The 15,001-nt window shown below is 36.2% G+C and overlaps 1 protein-coding gene and 1 non-coding gene across 6 annotated transcripts in view; both read right to left on the bottom strand.

Annotated features, from left to right (window-relative positions):
- nap1l4 (nucleosome assembly protein 1 like 4) overlaps positions 1-15,001 on the bottom strand; it is a 51,929-nt gene that overhangs the window by 35,507 nt on the left and 1,421 nt on the right. For 3 of the 5 annotated variants that reach the window (XR_010001916.1, XM_003214816.4, XM_062967647.1), the window contains exons 2-6: positions 11,775-11,808; positions 8,647-8,708; positions 6,949-7,048; positions 5,042-5,183; positions 3,977-4,063 (exon numbers count right to left, since the gene is read on the bottom strand). Coding sequence is in view for 4 of the 5 variants with exons in the window: in XM_003214816.4 (XP_003214864.2) it covers positions 3,977-4,063; positions 5,042-5,183; positions 6,949-7,048; positions 8,647-8,708; positions 11,775-11,788 (405 nt within the window). In the remaining variant the exon portion in view is untranslated. Of the gene's footprint in view, positions 1-3,976; positions 4,064-5,041; positions 5,184-6,948; positions 7,049-8,646; positions 8,709-11,774; positions 11,809-11,959; positions 12,082-15,001 lie in introns of all 5 variants that reach the window. The other 2 variants (XM_008107792.3, XM_008107789.3) reach the window with 2 other exon arrangements.
- On the bottom strand, positions 3,642-3,770 carry LOC134295801 (small nucleolar RNA SNORA54). Its single transcript, XR_010002407.1, has one exon. It is a non-coding gene; the product is annotated as a small nucleolar RNA SNORA54 (small nucleolar RNA).

The following is a 15,001-nucleotide window of genomic DNA, read 5'->3' on the forward strand; positions in this document are numbered from 1 at the left end:
AGTTGTTACACTATTACCAAAGATAATCCATCCCTCTAATACAAAACATAGAACATTTTGTGTCCATCAGACTAGAAATTGAACAAATGACTTCAAATGAAGGGGCTGGTGACAGAAACTATGCCCTTTTGTCTCAACCTACTCCAAAAAGTTTTTGTTTCCTAACTATAAACTCTAAACAACATTACAAAGTTCTTTTTTCAAGCCTGTTCCAGAAATCCCTGTTGGGAGCTGGAAATATTATGTGGAATGCAATACATCAAATGATCACAAGAACCATTAAATCTTTTCACCAATTCCTTGTATCGCTACATACCTGTGAGCATTTATTTGTGTGACGCAGAGTAAAAGGAAATAATGGAGTGACTGTAAGATCAAAGAGCAGATAAGCTAACTAACTGTTAAAAACGCAAAGCAGTGCTGTGCTTGTTTTTTTTAAAAAAAATTTTTTATTACATTCCAACAATTAACAAAATTTTAGCGATGCATGTCTTATTTCAATATACATAATACCAAAAGTAAGTAATGCTTAAATGACATTTTAAACGATCCTTTGGAATGTAACTCCCACCCCCCTCCCCTCCCCCGTTCCCCCTCCCCCCTGGAACAGCAATTCAATATATTATCATTGTATCGTTTTAACTGTGTGGAACGCCTGGTTCAAGGTGGTGTATCTTTCGTTTCCATCAATTTTGTTAATTAGGACTGACCATTTCCTGAACCAGTCAGGTTCTTTTAGACAATTTGTATATTTTCTTTTCCTTTGATTAATGAAATCATTGATTATATATTCTGATATATAAGACCACCAAATTTCTACATTCCATTTTGTCTCATCCCTCCACCCTCGGGCTACTGTGGCTTGTATTGCGGCTGTCATATATTTTAGAATCTCGGTCCAATTATTGTTATCTTCCCTTACCTTTATTGTGAGGGACATAAATCTGGCTTTGTCCCATATTAATTCTTTCCCTATAATTTCTTCCATTTCTTTTCTTATTTTGCTATAAAAGATTTGAATTTTTCTACAGTCCCACCACATGTGGGAGACTGAACCTATTCCCCCACGTTTATGCCAACATTTGTTCAAGGTACTTCCCGTTATATGAGCCAATTGTAGGGGGGTTCTATACCATTTTGTGATTATTTTCCTTTGTGTTTCTTTGATCCTTATATGATTAATTTTATGAATATTATTGATCCATGACCCAATTAGTTTCTCAGTAAAGTTTTTTTCCTGTTTCCAGATCTCTGTAAGCGTTTCTTTTGTATTATAAGTTAAGGTAATTAGTACATCATACCATAGCCCAATCATTCCTTTATCTGTTTCTAATTTCCTTCTAATTATTCTATCCAGGGGGGTTTCACCTGCTTCTCTTCTTTTCATGGCCTGGGCTTTACTGGACAAACCTAACCATGCTATCCAGTTCCCTTGGCCACATTTATCTTTTATTTTATCCCACTTTAATATTTCTCCATTGGGGTCCATAAGGTCCCCAATCCTTTTAATACCATTTTCCTTCAGTGCCTTAATTATATTCCTAAATGTCTTGTCCTTATTTTCCAATGTTTCTAATGGTCTGGTGTGCTTGTTTGTTTAAAGAACTTTAAAAATGTACAGCCAAACTACACCTGAAATTTTTCGTGCCTGGTTATCTGATCATTTTTAATTATTTCCCATTAGTTCCTTTAAAGCTGGAACAGGCAGCCAGAAGAATTCCACAGTGTTGTGTTTTGCTCCCACACACTTCCTGACTGGCTATGCTATCCACAACACAAATAACTCTGTGTATTGTTAACAGAACAGTATTATTCCACAACAAGAAAGGGGGGGTGGTACAGATAGTAATAATAATATAATAATAATAACTTTATTTTTACATCCTGCTCCCATCTCCCTGAAGGGACTCGGGGCGGCTCACATGAAGATGAGCCCAGTATCAACATACATTAAAACACAATCCATAATTTAAAAACAATATAAAACAATAAAAACAGATAGTATCTTCATGGGGAAGGAAGGTTTAACAAAGATCACTGTCACTTTTAAGCTCACTAGAAAGCTAAATGAAGTGACTTGATAGTATGACAATGTGGGCCTTATTCCAGCATTGCTCACACAGTAGGATTCAACATGCAAAGGATGAGAATATCTACCCTCTCTTGATCATGTTGTCACTTTCTTCACATGGAAATGTATTTAGCTTGAAGACCAGATGCTCTTGTTCATACTTCATCTGATCAGAACCCTGAAAAATTCCCATTCGTGCTCCCTATTCATGTTCCTTGTGAGCAAGGACACTTAAAAATCAGGCTTCTTTCTCAAACAGGTACAGGTTGCATATCCTTTTCTTTATATAGGATTTTGAAATACAGTATACTTTAGAAATAGCTTGTTTTTTCATTAATTGTATCATGTATGTAATTTGAGGCTGGAGAGACTGAACTTCTGTGAAATGGCAGAAACATAAACACAGAGCTCAACACAAGTCCATACCTCCTACCATTTCTTTCTCTTTTTGCCACCAATCACCAGCCTAAAGAGACTCTGAGAGACAAAAGAAGTCCAAAGTCAGAAGTAGGCAGCAAAAATTTTGAGGTTTTGGAGGTTTTCACATTTAGTGTTTCCAACTAAGGGAAGCTCAGCCTGTAGTTTCCATATAAACAAAGACCTCTTTTTGAACTGAGAATTTTCCACAAGTGGACTAGTTAATTTTCTCTTCAAGTGTTCAATTCAATTGGGTGACATATAATTAAATGTTTGGAGAGAAGCTAAAGCAGAATTATATTGCAAATAAATCTAGTTTATTTTATTTGCAAGAGTGGTCATGTATCACTCATTTCTGCTTGGCTCTACATACCAGTGAGAGGACTTACACTACCAGGATGCCTTGGTCTGTGGCTTATTTCACATTACTGGCATTTTGGGTTTAATCTCCTAGCAAGCTACAATCTGAGGCCAGGTTCTGTTTTCTACTTCAGAGTCCAGATTGTTCAGAAATCAGTGAGCTAAGGATCTGGTTTCAGACAGATGGGTAATCTAGCCACTCCCACAGGCAGGAGGAGCCATTGAGCAACCTGCACCAGCCTTTTCATATACTCCCAATATACAGTAGAGTCTCACTGATCCAAGCCTCGCTTATCCAAGCTTCTGGATAATCCAAGCCATTTTTGTAGTCAATGTTTTCCATATATCGTGATATTTTGGTGATAAATTCGTAAATACAGTAATTACAACATAACATTACTGTGTATTGAGCTACTTTTTCTGTCAAATTTGTTGTATAACATGATGTTTTGGTGCTTAATTTGTAAAATCCTAACCTAATTTGATATTTGATAGGCTTTTCCTTAATCCCTCCTTATTATCCAAGATATTCGCTTATCCAAGCTTCTGCCGGCCCGTTTAGCTTGGATAAGTGAGACTCTACTGTATTCTTAAGAATTCTGGTTGATAAATGTATGTTGCTTCACTAAGTTGGGAAAAGAAGGAATTTGGTAGTCTGCAGAAAATGTTTACTGATTAGGAAGATCAGAACATAACTCCCAAATAACTCAGTAATTTAATGTAAATTTGATTATTTTTTTTAAAAAAAACACATAAACAATGTATGTAAAATGAATATCTTCTTATTTTAGCACAGTGTCACCCAAAATAGAGATGAAAGGCAGGCAGAAATGACTGGCTTTTTCTCATTCTGGGTTTTGTTGTAGCACTGGAATGGAACCCATTAACAGAAGATGCTATCAACAGGTTACGAACAGTGCAAATTATTAAATTACAACATTAGAACAAAGCTAAACGGAAATGTTCAGTTTCAACAGGGAAAGCTTTGGAACCTGTGGCTATTTTCTGAAGTTTTAAAGAGAGAGGCATAAGGTCAAGTGTTTCCAAGCCTTCTCCTTCATTTTACTTCATTAAAAGAGCATAAAGAATGTTCAAACTTAGCTTTAAAATTACTTATTTTTTACTTACAGCTAACTTTTCTTCTTCCTCATTTTCACTGTGCCATTCTGCCTCTGCATCTGTAGGTTCAGCACAGCCAGTGATAAAATCCCTTCGCTATGCAAATCGTATACAAAATAGTCACATATCAGAATACACTACATTTACAACAGAAATGTAATAGTGTTACAGAAAACTAAACAGAATGTGTTAATTCTCAGTAGTCCTCCTGTATTATTAACCATATCAATTACTTATGCAGAAGAAATACCAATAAGATATTTTAATTCTTATACTTCTAGCATGCTCAAATGAATTTATCCTTAATCGAAGTACAAGAGCTGAACATAGTAAACCTAGTTGTCTTTGACTCCATTTTCATTTGCATTTGTTTTAACATAGCAAAACCCAAAGATGTTTTAGTCATCCCTCCTGTCCTTAAAAACAGAACATAATATATATTTAACTGCAGTGGAGTAGCTCAACTTTGAACTTGATAAGGATGAGTAAAATAATTCATTGCTACTGTTAAGAAAAAGCAAAGTAAGATGATTTTTAAAAAACATAATGAAGTTGTACCCCAATTTAGAGTTATGTGTTACTCTCAGCAAAAATATATGTATATGAATTTACATAATAAAGTTATGCAAAGAAACCTTTCTTTCTGCTGTTCTTATATCTCATTTGTAAATGCAAAAAAAAAACCCCAAACTATTATATTGGTACCCAAGTCCTAAAAAACCTGAGAACAGCTTTGCTATAGACCAGACCACTTCAATCTGCTACCCTTCAGATGTTTTGGACCACTGAATACCCTCCAGAATTCCTTACCACTGAACAAGCTGGCTAGGGCTTCTAGGAGTTGGAGGAACAAACATCTGGAGGGCCAAAGGTTGAAGAGGCCTGCTATAGAGATACATACTACAGAAATATAGGAATTACTCAACACAGATTATAAAGATTATAAAGTTCAACTGTTTAATCTTTTTAAATTTTATTTATTCATTTAATTTATATACCGCTCTTCTCCCCCAGGGGGACCCAGAAAGAAAAGGTAGAAAGTGCCTGGTAAATTTATGTATCCTCTCAGCTTACCTTATCAAAGAGAGGCTGGTAGAGAGCAGCGTATTTTCTCTCTAGATCATGAACTTCTTCATAAAATTTAGCTTCTATATGGGCACATTTCACCTGTAGTTGTTTCAAGGCATCAATTCTTCTTTTGACTGCTTTTGGTAAGCTAGGAACAAAATTTTTTTTAAATTCGTACTGTAATAGCATCCAACATTCCCACCTAGTTTCAGTACATTTCTTCCTTCCTCTTGTTAATAACTGTTGCAAAAAGCACCAATAGGCAAAACTGAAATTTTGTGACTGCATTAAGCTGCTTGATATGGGACAAAATAGTCACCTGACTTGGAGTTACAATATATGCTTATCAGTAAGACTAGTCCTGGAGAAATTGAAATGTATATTCCAGTAGTTTTCAATCTTTTCTTCATCATGGCCCTCTTTCTTTAAATCCATTTTGTGGCTGTGGACTACCAAGACTTAACTCAAGATTTAAGGAACCAGACTGCTATCCTGCAGCTCCTGTCTGCCAATATCAAGAAATGTCACATCCTTCCTCTCTGCCATGTAACATTATTCACTTGCATGTTCTCAGCATGTGCAGAAATACATTTCCCACATCGTACTCTCATAATCAATTTCTACTTCTGATTGTTTTTAATTGAGGCAATAGGTTAAAAAAGCCAAGTTTTCCAAAAGAAGCACAGAAAATTGATATGTTCAATTTCCCTTTCCAGCTTGCTTTCATTCATTCACTCATTCATATTTAACTGCAAAAAAGTAAAATTTCATCAATCTGTCACAGACCCCCTGTGACATCATGACCCCCTCAGGGTCCCCAGACCCCAGATTGAGAACCACCGATACATTCCATTTCAAATTATTATAGAAGCAGACACATGTTTACAAGTTTATCCACAACTCTATGAAACTTGCTTGTGCAAAGTTCTGACTGTGTCAACTATGTTGCTCTGGGAAGAAAAGCAGCACCAAGAGAGAGAGGAACTGCACAGCTACTATAGCACCATGATGCAATTTGAGTGGGGGGCAGGATATTTGTGGTTTGTCTTCTAGAGTTAAACTGACAGTACCAGAAAATTAAAATAATGCAAAATGAACCGGATTTATTTCAGAATTCAAAGTGCATGCTCGATTCAGTTCAAAAACACCTCAATATTCATGAGTAGTAATGCTTTTTAAACAATGGTCACAGACAGTAAAAAGGGATAGTGAGTATTAACAACCAAGGCTTCAAAAACATGGAACAAAAGCTATCCACTCATGGAACTGCTTCTATCAGCAGAATGAGAAGGGTAACTATTTTCCATTTCCACTGCAACTTTCCATAACTTGCAAAACCCTCTTCTGGAGAATTGGATAACTTCACCAGAACTCGTTTTCAGGAAAGAACTGCAAGGAAATGACAGAACAAGTGAAGTTTTGTTACACTGACATTGCAATGCCAGCACAGAAATGAATTTAGGTCAATGCAGATTTGGGGCAGACTATTATATGCATTTCTAGTCACACCACCTGAAAATGTGTATCAAAGCTGGAAAACAGCCAGAAAATGAAAGCTAAAGTATTGTACTGCATTAATAGGATAAGTAATAGCACTACATAATGTAATTAATTGAGAACAAATAACCTTCCCTTCATTTTGATTACCTTTTGTCTAGTGTCCACACATTCCAATTGGTCTTGGTAGCATTTCAAAGCTGTGCTCACCATTATTCAGCAGCAGAATACAATCCATTACTTTAAAGTAAGACTTCTTCATGCTTTAAAAAGAAACTCCAAAGACCTGGGAAATGCCCCATGTATTTATACAGAAGTTAGAAAAGTTCTGGGGCTCTCCTTGAAATGTCTTCAGCAGACCACAACTGTCAGTGACGCATTTCTAACTTAAGTCACATCATATTTCCCAAACTTACGTTTCAATATAACTGGAAGGAGTGTGAGGTGCATTATCAAGCCGTTCCTGCAAAGCTGCCAAGACTTGTGGATTCTGCATTACCTGGTCTGCTAACTTTTCTGCAACAGAAATTGTAATACTCAAATTAGCACAGTAAAGCTATAATTTTATACTTGTATTAGGAATTTCTTTGGATAGCAGTAATACTTAAAACTGACTAGTTTTGGTCTAGCTCTGTAATATTATGCTCCCAAAATACCACTGACAAGAAATTCACTTGAACCAAACTGCTAATGAAGAAAGCATTAAAAAGTACCTTAAGCTTTTAGAGGTTATGAAGCTCATGGTCAAAATCTATACATTTTTCTCAGTTCCCTTATTGTCCCTGACAATGAAAACCTATTTTTATTTTATTTTAATCTGTCCTATCCTTAAAGCCTAGGGGATTCGTTAATATCCAACACTAAACATTTCCCCAAATAAGGTCTGAAGAGTTACGTCTTATCATAATTCTAAAAAAAATTACAGAGTTATGGAACAGTCACACCCTTAATTATTATTCAATATATAAAAGGCACAAAAGTTTGTAACATACAAGTAAAGTACGTGCATTGTATGTCATTGTTGTTTAAAAGACATCAAATGTTTGTCTATATGTGTACTGTAATCCGCTCTAAATCCCTCCAGGGAGATAAAGCAGAATATAAAGTGCATTATTATTATATTATTATTATTAATAACACTCAAAGGAATAAAATATACAGTCACTGTGTCTCCAACACTGTTCATTTGACAGCTTCTTTTACTGCCTCTCTCTCTCTCTGCAAGCAGGACCAGAGATGGATGCAGAAAAGGGTAAAAGTTAAAAATCAGTATGGCAGAGACAACACTTGTTTTTCCCATTGTTTCAGATGCAGTCAGCCACAGATATTCACCGGTATCAGAGGCCTAGGATCCCTGCAAAAATGCTCTAAATTCTGGAAGCAGAAATTGTGAGGGAAGAAGATGGGTCATCAAAAAAGGGGCTTCAACTTTGGAAGCAAAAGGTATGAGGTGAAGAGGTAGAAAGTTTAAATCTTAGCAGCAGTAGGTGTGAAGCAAGGAGGTGGATCTCCAGGAAAGGGATTTAAACTCTGACAGCATAAGATATGAGGAGAAGAAATCAAGCAAGTTAAGCAACAGCTTTGAACTTGTGAATAATCAAAACTGCAAAACAAACAGCCATGAATGTAGGGGCCAACTGTATTTTAAAGAAGTAAAATTTGAACAGGCAGTCTCCGAGTTACAAACATCCGACTTACAAGTCTTTTGATAATTAAGAAGAGGGGAGAGACAATAGGAAGTTGTAGAAATATACCCCTCGGAAGGAAAATTCACTCTTGAGAGTTATCATGGGAAAAGGTGTCTCAACTGAAGCTTCCTCACCAAGCCTTGTTTCCACAACAACTCAATATTTTTCAAAATCCAATTATCACAGGGACAGAAAGTGAGGTGTAATCTTCTGAACAGGGGCACAGACAGAAAAACAAACACCACAGGGGTGTTAACCCTTCCCTATGCTGTCCAAAGCTTGCTTATAAATATATGTGGCTGGAATTACACTTTTAAAATGTTCCGACTTACAGAACCTGTCTTGTTTGTAACTTGAGAACTGCCCATACAGGGAACAGTTTCTGTTCATTTCTATATCCCGAAGTATTGCATTTTAATTAGTTACCTTTTTTGTCACCTGTACCCTTAGCAGCTTCCACTGAATCTGAGGCAGCATCTTCTGCTTTACTGAAAAATATTTGATATATATATGTATGTATTAATATTACTCTAACAATTAGCATTTGTAAATATTATAGGTATTAAAACTGAAATGTCTAACCATATTCCTTTAATTTGAGATGTCATTACTTTACTATCTTATATTAAAATGAACATGTACAACAAGGATTAAAAGCATTTATCAGGCATTATTAAATGTTGCAAACTCTGTGCCTAGGAGAAATATTAAAGGTCCTGTTAGTCTCATCACATTATGTTCCATAAACAAACATATTCCCATGGAACTCTGATTTTCAAATTGCTTGCCAGGAAAATGTCAACAATCATATACCAGTTGCTAATTTACAATGTTAAAAAGACCGGTAAAGAAAATATTAAAACAAAATCCAATTGTAAGTTCCAGCTAAAAGACATCACTAAGTAAATGCAACTTACGTTAGTAAGGAGTTACCAAGGTTCTATTTTTTATTTTTTTTAAATTACATTATAACTTTACCCTCAATTTGCTTCTGACATGATAAATATATTGAGTCAGTGTCTCCACTGAAGTTGGGATTAACAATAAAATGCAGATCTTAGTGTTGGAAACAAAGATACAGCCCACAAAAGAGCATTCTTCAAATCAAATGATATTTCTTAAATCTTCAAGTAGAGATCAAATAGATTGGCAAATGAAAAAGTAAAGACATTGAGTGCATATTATTACAGTACTCATATCAATTCAAAATTCCTTGATGCACCATTTATTCTTTCTATAACGCTGGGGTTTTACTACTAAAAGTCTCCTATCACTTGCCTGTCACTAGAGGTATTATTTGGAAAAAGGCCTTGCCTGATTATCTTAGTGACCACTGCAGACAGGTTTGTATGGAAGGAGGCACTCCAAGTACTTTGGTCCCAGAGCCATTAAACAATTTAAAGATGAAGTATAAACATTCTGAATTATGACCAAAAACAAAATGGCAGCCAGATAATCTCTTTAACAATGACAAGACAGAATCTTGTCAAATTTCCAGCCACTGCATTCTATACGAACTGAAGCTGCTGCATCACTTTATTTATTTAGAACATATATATCTTGCCCTCCAGCCAAAAAGGCTCCTAAATTACAAATTACTCATTTGAAAATTCCCTACACTCTAAATAGGCAGACCTACATATAACAACAGAAGTAATCCAGATGGGATGTAGCCAGAGTACTAAGAACCACCATCTGACTACCTCAGTCCAGGAGAGATTGTACCAAGTGCAGCAGCTAAGCCTGCAAAAGGCACTGTGTACTCACTCCAAAAATCAGTTAGGGGCTCTTCCAGACAGACCCAATATCCCAGGATCTGATCTCATGTTTTCTGTTTATCCCAGATTATCTGGGGACTCATATAATCCAGTTTAAAGCTGAAACCCTGGAATCAGATCCTGGGATATAGGGCCTGTTTGGAAGCGTACTAGGACTATAAAGACAAAACTGGATACACCTAATTGCACATTTATTCTTCTAGTGAATACAACAGCATCCATTCCAGTTGAGAGCGATCACTCTGAACTAAAGAACAATATACCCACAGGACCTGTGTCTTATAAGGATTAAGCTTTAGGATTAAGTTTACTATGCTCATCTCCATCCCCATTACTAAATCCAGGCATCAACTCAGCACTTCCACAACCTCATCTGACTCAGGTGACAAACAGCAACAATGCTGGAAAACAGCAACATACCAGTGACCCTTCATTTCAAACAATCAAATGACAACTCCCAGAAGCTTTGTACAGACATTTAAAAGAATGAAGAGCAAGATGTAACTTGGTAAGAGTCTATTGCTCAAGGAATAGAAGTTCCCTGCCACAATGCACTGGAAGCAGCTGTTGTAGCACCATGCCACAAAGTCCCAAAACTAAACAAAAAAGATCTCACAATTGATAATATCTTAAGGCACTAGGATACAAGAGGGTCTCTTGACTTTTCCTACAGAGGTTATCCATTTAGGCACTACTAAGCTGATTACTTTATCAGGACAATCAACACTATTTCTGTGCCAAAATTAGGTCTGAAGCATTTATGAAATCGATCAAGATAGTGTATTAAGAGTTCCTGGAGTTGCACTGCCACCACTCAAAGATTGAGCAACCAAGAGATATATGAACTGGGAAATAAATTATACACTCATTTAAATCCAATGAAGCTTTTTTTTTCAGGAGTATACAAGATTCTCCCAAAACAGATTAATTGTCCCAGAGGTGAACCAGTCAATTCTTTATACACAGCCAACCAAAACAAGTAAAAATTATGCAGACCCACACACCAGTTTACCAAAATCAGGCCAGAACAAAAATTCAAAACAGCTGATACTCAGGACACATCCAGAGAATCTATCAATTACAATAACCTGCATGGAGCAGGTAAGAACAATTTTATTTTCAAAATGAATAGTGCACAAATCATAATATACTTCTGAAGATTTTCAACCAAAGATTTCACACTACTTTGTGAACAGTAAGTGATCAATATGTAACAAAGGTGTAGTAAATGTCTTGAAAACTATTTCAATATAATTGAAATATATATAAAATGAAATATATAAAATGAAATATATAAAGTGATTCTATATTTGAGAGAGTTCCCTTAAATATAATATTTTGTCATAATATTTTGTCGTACTTGTGTATAATTTTCTATTGACATTTGTGTCTGTCACAAGTAAAGTAGTAAGAATTGTTTTTTTAAAGCATTAACTGCCTCAAAAACACTACTGGCCCTTCTTTTCATCATGTATACCATAAGGCAAGTCTAAAGAATGAGATATTAGCATTCTAAGATGCACTGTATTGAATACATGTAATTTGGTATGTGCTAAACATTCTAAATAAGCACTATAGAAGAGATAATTTTATAGCTACTCTTCCAAATTAAGAACTGTGCAGTGAGAAACATACAGAAGCAGTACTGTGAAAGGAATACCACATAGGATATGCCCCTTCTGAGATCTGACTGTCCACATATTTTAGAATCCCTGAATATATTTTGACCAAAAAAATCAAGTGCTGGCTCTTATAAGAACAGTTTTAAAAACTTACCTGTTATCTGCCATCTGTAAGATCTTTTATCTGTCTGAAAGAAATTAATTACAAATGTTTAAACATACTGACCAGGGTGACAAAGTATCATTCTTATAGATTATGTGTGTAACTGTTATATTTCACACGTATGATCCAGAAGTTACTACGGGTAATTTCTGTATTGCTCCACTTACTGAACTTACAGTCTATGGAAATATTCTAATCAAGTGTTCTGGAACTAGGAATTCTGGAAAGCTGAATTCTCATGCCTAGGCCAAGAAGCAGATGAAAGCCCTCCATCCATCCGAAATGCCATTTTCCTGGCCTTGGAGAGAGAGAAGAGGCAAGAAGAGCTCCATTATGCTTAGGCTCAGAACCAAAGGAAAGGTCCTCCCTCCATCCCAGTCCTGGCCTCAGATGGAGAGTTGAAGTTGGCATTGTTTCATTAAGCCTGAGGTCAGAGGCAATAGCTGCTGGACCAAATCCCCTCCCACATTGCCATCTTCTTTTCCTTTTGTGTCATGTCTTCATTAGATTGTAAGCCTGAGGACCACAAACTGTTTTGTTATTATTTTACTTGTACAGTGAAAGTGCTAAATAGCAACAACAACAATAAACTTATGTTTGCCTTCAATCACCTGTCATCTTATGGCAACCCCTCAGAGACCAAATGGCAGGTCATTACTCTTGCAATTCAGAACTCAAATGTTTCTGTAATAAACATTTTGTTTAAAACCCTCTTATATTTTTGACCAAAAACAGCTTCCCCGTGCTTTCTCAAAGTGATAGGATAATCTTCCCCAACTCTGGTGGTAGTATGACATGTTTTGGCCTAATTACATGAAAATGATTCCTGGAAGCATTTCAGTCATAGGGTCACCATAAATAAAAGTTGTCTTCAAGGCAATTAACAAAAATGACATTTTGAGGAGAAAACTTAATAAGATAGGTAAACAAGTAAAGAGTGGTAATGCTGTAAATAGTAATTACTGCAATTAGGATATGCATTTATATGAGGGATTTTATTTAAAGTATAATCTTCATCTAGCCATTCCATTACTCTTGACACTGAGAATGATGTCTACAATGTTTTAGCAGTTATCACATTAAGAATATCCTGCCTTATGTCACTATCCTTGACTGCACATTATAATGATAGCATGATGTTGCATTATGTTGGTGGGGAAGAAAAAATGATATGGTATTCTCATTTTAGCAGCATTCCTGTGACATGCAACATCAACATCATCACTATTATTATTAATCTTTCTAGCAGAGGAGGTAAATAAATGTAAAGGTTTTCCCCTGACATTAAGTCTAGTTGTGTCCGACTCTGGGTGTTGGTGCTCATCTCCATTTCTAAGCCGAAGAGCCAGCATTGTCCAGACACCTCCAAGGTCATGTGGCTGGCATGACTGCATGGATCGCTGTCACCTTCCTGCTGGAGCATTACCTATTGATCTACTCACATTTGCATGTTTTCGAACTGCTAAGTTGGCAGAAGCTGGGGCTAACAGCGGGAGCTCATCCTTTTGGTCAGCAAGTTCAGCAGCTCAGTGGTTTAACCCTCTGTGCCACCAGGGCAGATTCAGTAACTTTTGTAGGAAAGCAGAAACTGTACCCCATAAAGACATGCTTAAACCAGAACTCTTTAAGGGCCATATGCTCATTTTTATAGGACGTCAAACATTACTAAAAACTGCTGCCCTCACTGCTGTGCAACTTCACCTAAAAGAGCAATGGGTAGAAAATAAAAGTAGGATTTTTTAAACATACTTTGTAGTAATAAAGTTCCATTATGTTCAGTGGGGCTTATGCCTAGCCAACTACACACAATATACCAAAAATATGTAATAAATTTGAGTACTGTGTGGTTATAAATATACAATTACCATTTTGACATCATCATCTTATAAATATTTAATAAGACTTATAACCATGCTCAAAAGGCAAAATTTACAGCTTCATGTAGGTTTTCAGAAAACTATCTTCATTGGGAAACATTTTGAGAAATAATGTATAGTGGAACAATATTCAGAGTATCTAAGCATTCCATCAGAGGCATATTCAGTCCACATCCCCGGTTTTTAAACTGAGTTGAAGAAAAATGCTGAGCACAGAGAGAGTTTCAGCAATTGAAACCATTCTACAGAAAGGGGACGCATTTTATTATTAGCAGGAAATAGAACCTGTTTTTTTCAGGAACAGAAAAATGTAATCATATTAAGATTACTGCCTTGGAACATAGTCGAGTCTCCTTCTCTGGAGATTTTAAAACAGAGACAGGATGGCCATCTGTCAGAAGTGCATTGACTGCATGTTCCTGTATGGCAGAATGGGGTTGGACTGGAAGGTCCTGGGGTCTCTTCCAACTCATATCATTCTAAGGTAAATTAATAACATGCCCCATTTTGGAATAAATTTTCTTTTCTTTAGATGGGAGTATTTCAGTCCTAGCAATATAGTCCTAAGTAAATAATAAAGTGAATAAGACTGCTCCCAGGTTCTGATCAACAATGCTTGAAAAACAAGGTTTATTTCACATCAGTTGAAACAGCTGGATGAATCCACTTGTTTAGGAAGTTATTCCGATCCATGATGATTAAACTCAATCAATTCTGATTAAGCTCAAGGTATTTGTACATCTTTAATCTAACATTATTTCCCCAACACCAACAGAGTATAAATCAACTATATATCTGTGCCTGTAAGATATTGCCTCCTGCAAAGGCTACACATAACAAAGCCAAAGTGCAAAAGAAAGCAAGCAGAGTATAAGACACCAGGATGAAAAAAGAAGTCCCAGGACAAGTGCTAACACAAAGAAAATCAGGGATGGTAAGCGTGCATTTTGATAAGGCTTTGACAATTGTAGGAAGAGAAATTTCACCTAAACATGAGGAAGAACTTTCTCGTGGTAATAGCTGATTGATAGTGGAATACAATGGAGTAGCCTCCTTCTCTGGACATTTTTAAGCAGAGGCTGGATGGCCATCTATCAGGAGAGCTTTGGTTGTCAGATTGGGGTTGGATTGGATAGCCTATGTGATCTTTTCCAACTCTAATTCTATAACAGAACCTTGTGTGTGAAAAAAGGTCCCAGACTAAGTATTCATGTTAAGAACATGCACGTTCATAACCAAGCCATGGATTCAAACCTCAGGAATTGTTCTCATGGACAACAAGTTAAACATGAGCTAACAATGTGATGTGGCCACTAAAAAAGCCAATGTGATTTTGGCCTG

The sequence above is a fragment of the Anolis carolinensis genome, chromosome 1, assembly GCF_035594765.1.
Source record: "Anolis carolinensis isolate JA03-04 chromosome 1, rAnoCar3.1.pri, whole genome shotgun sequence".
Lineage (NCBI taxonomy): Eukaryota > Metazoa > Chordata > Lepidosauria > Squamata > Dactyloidae > Anolis > Anolis carolinensis.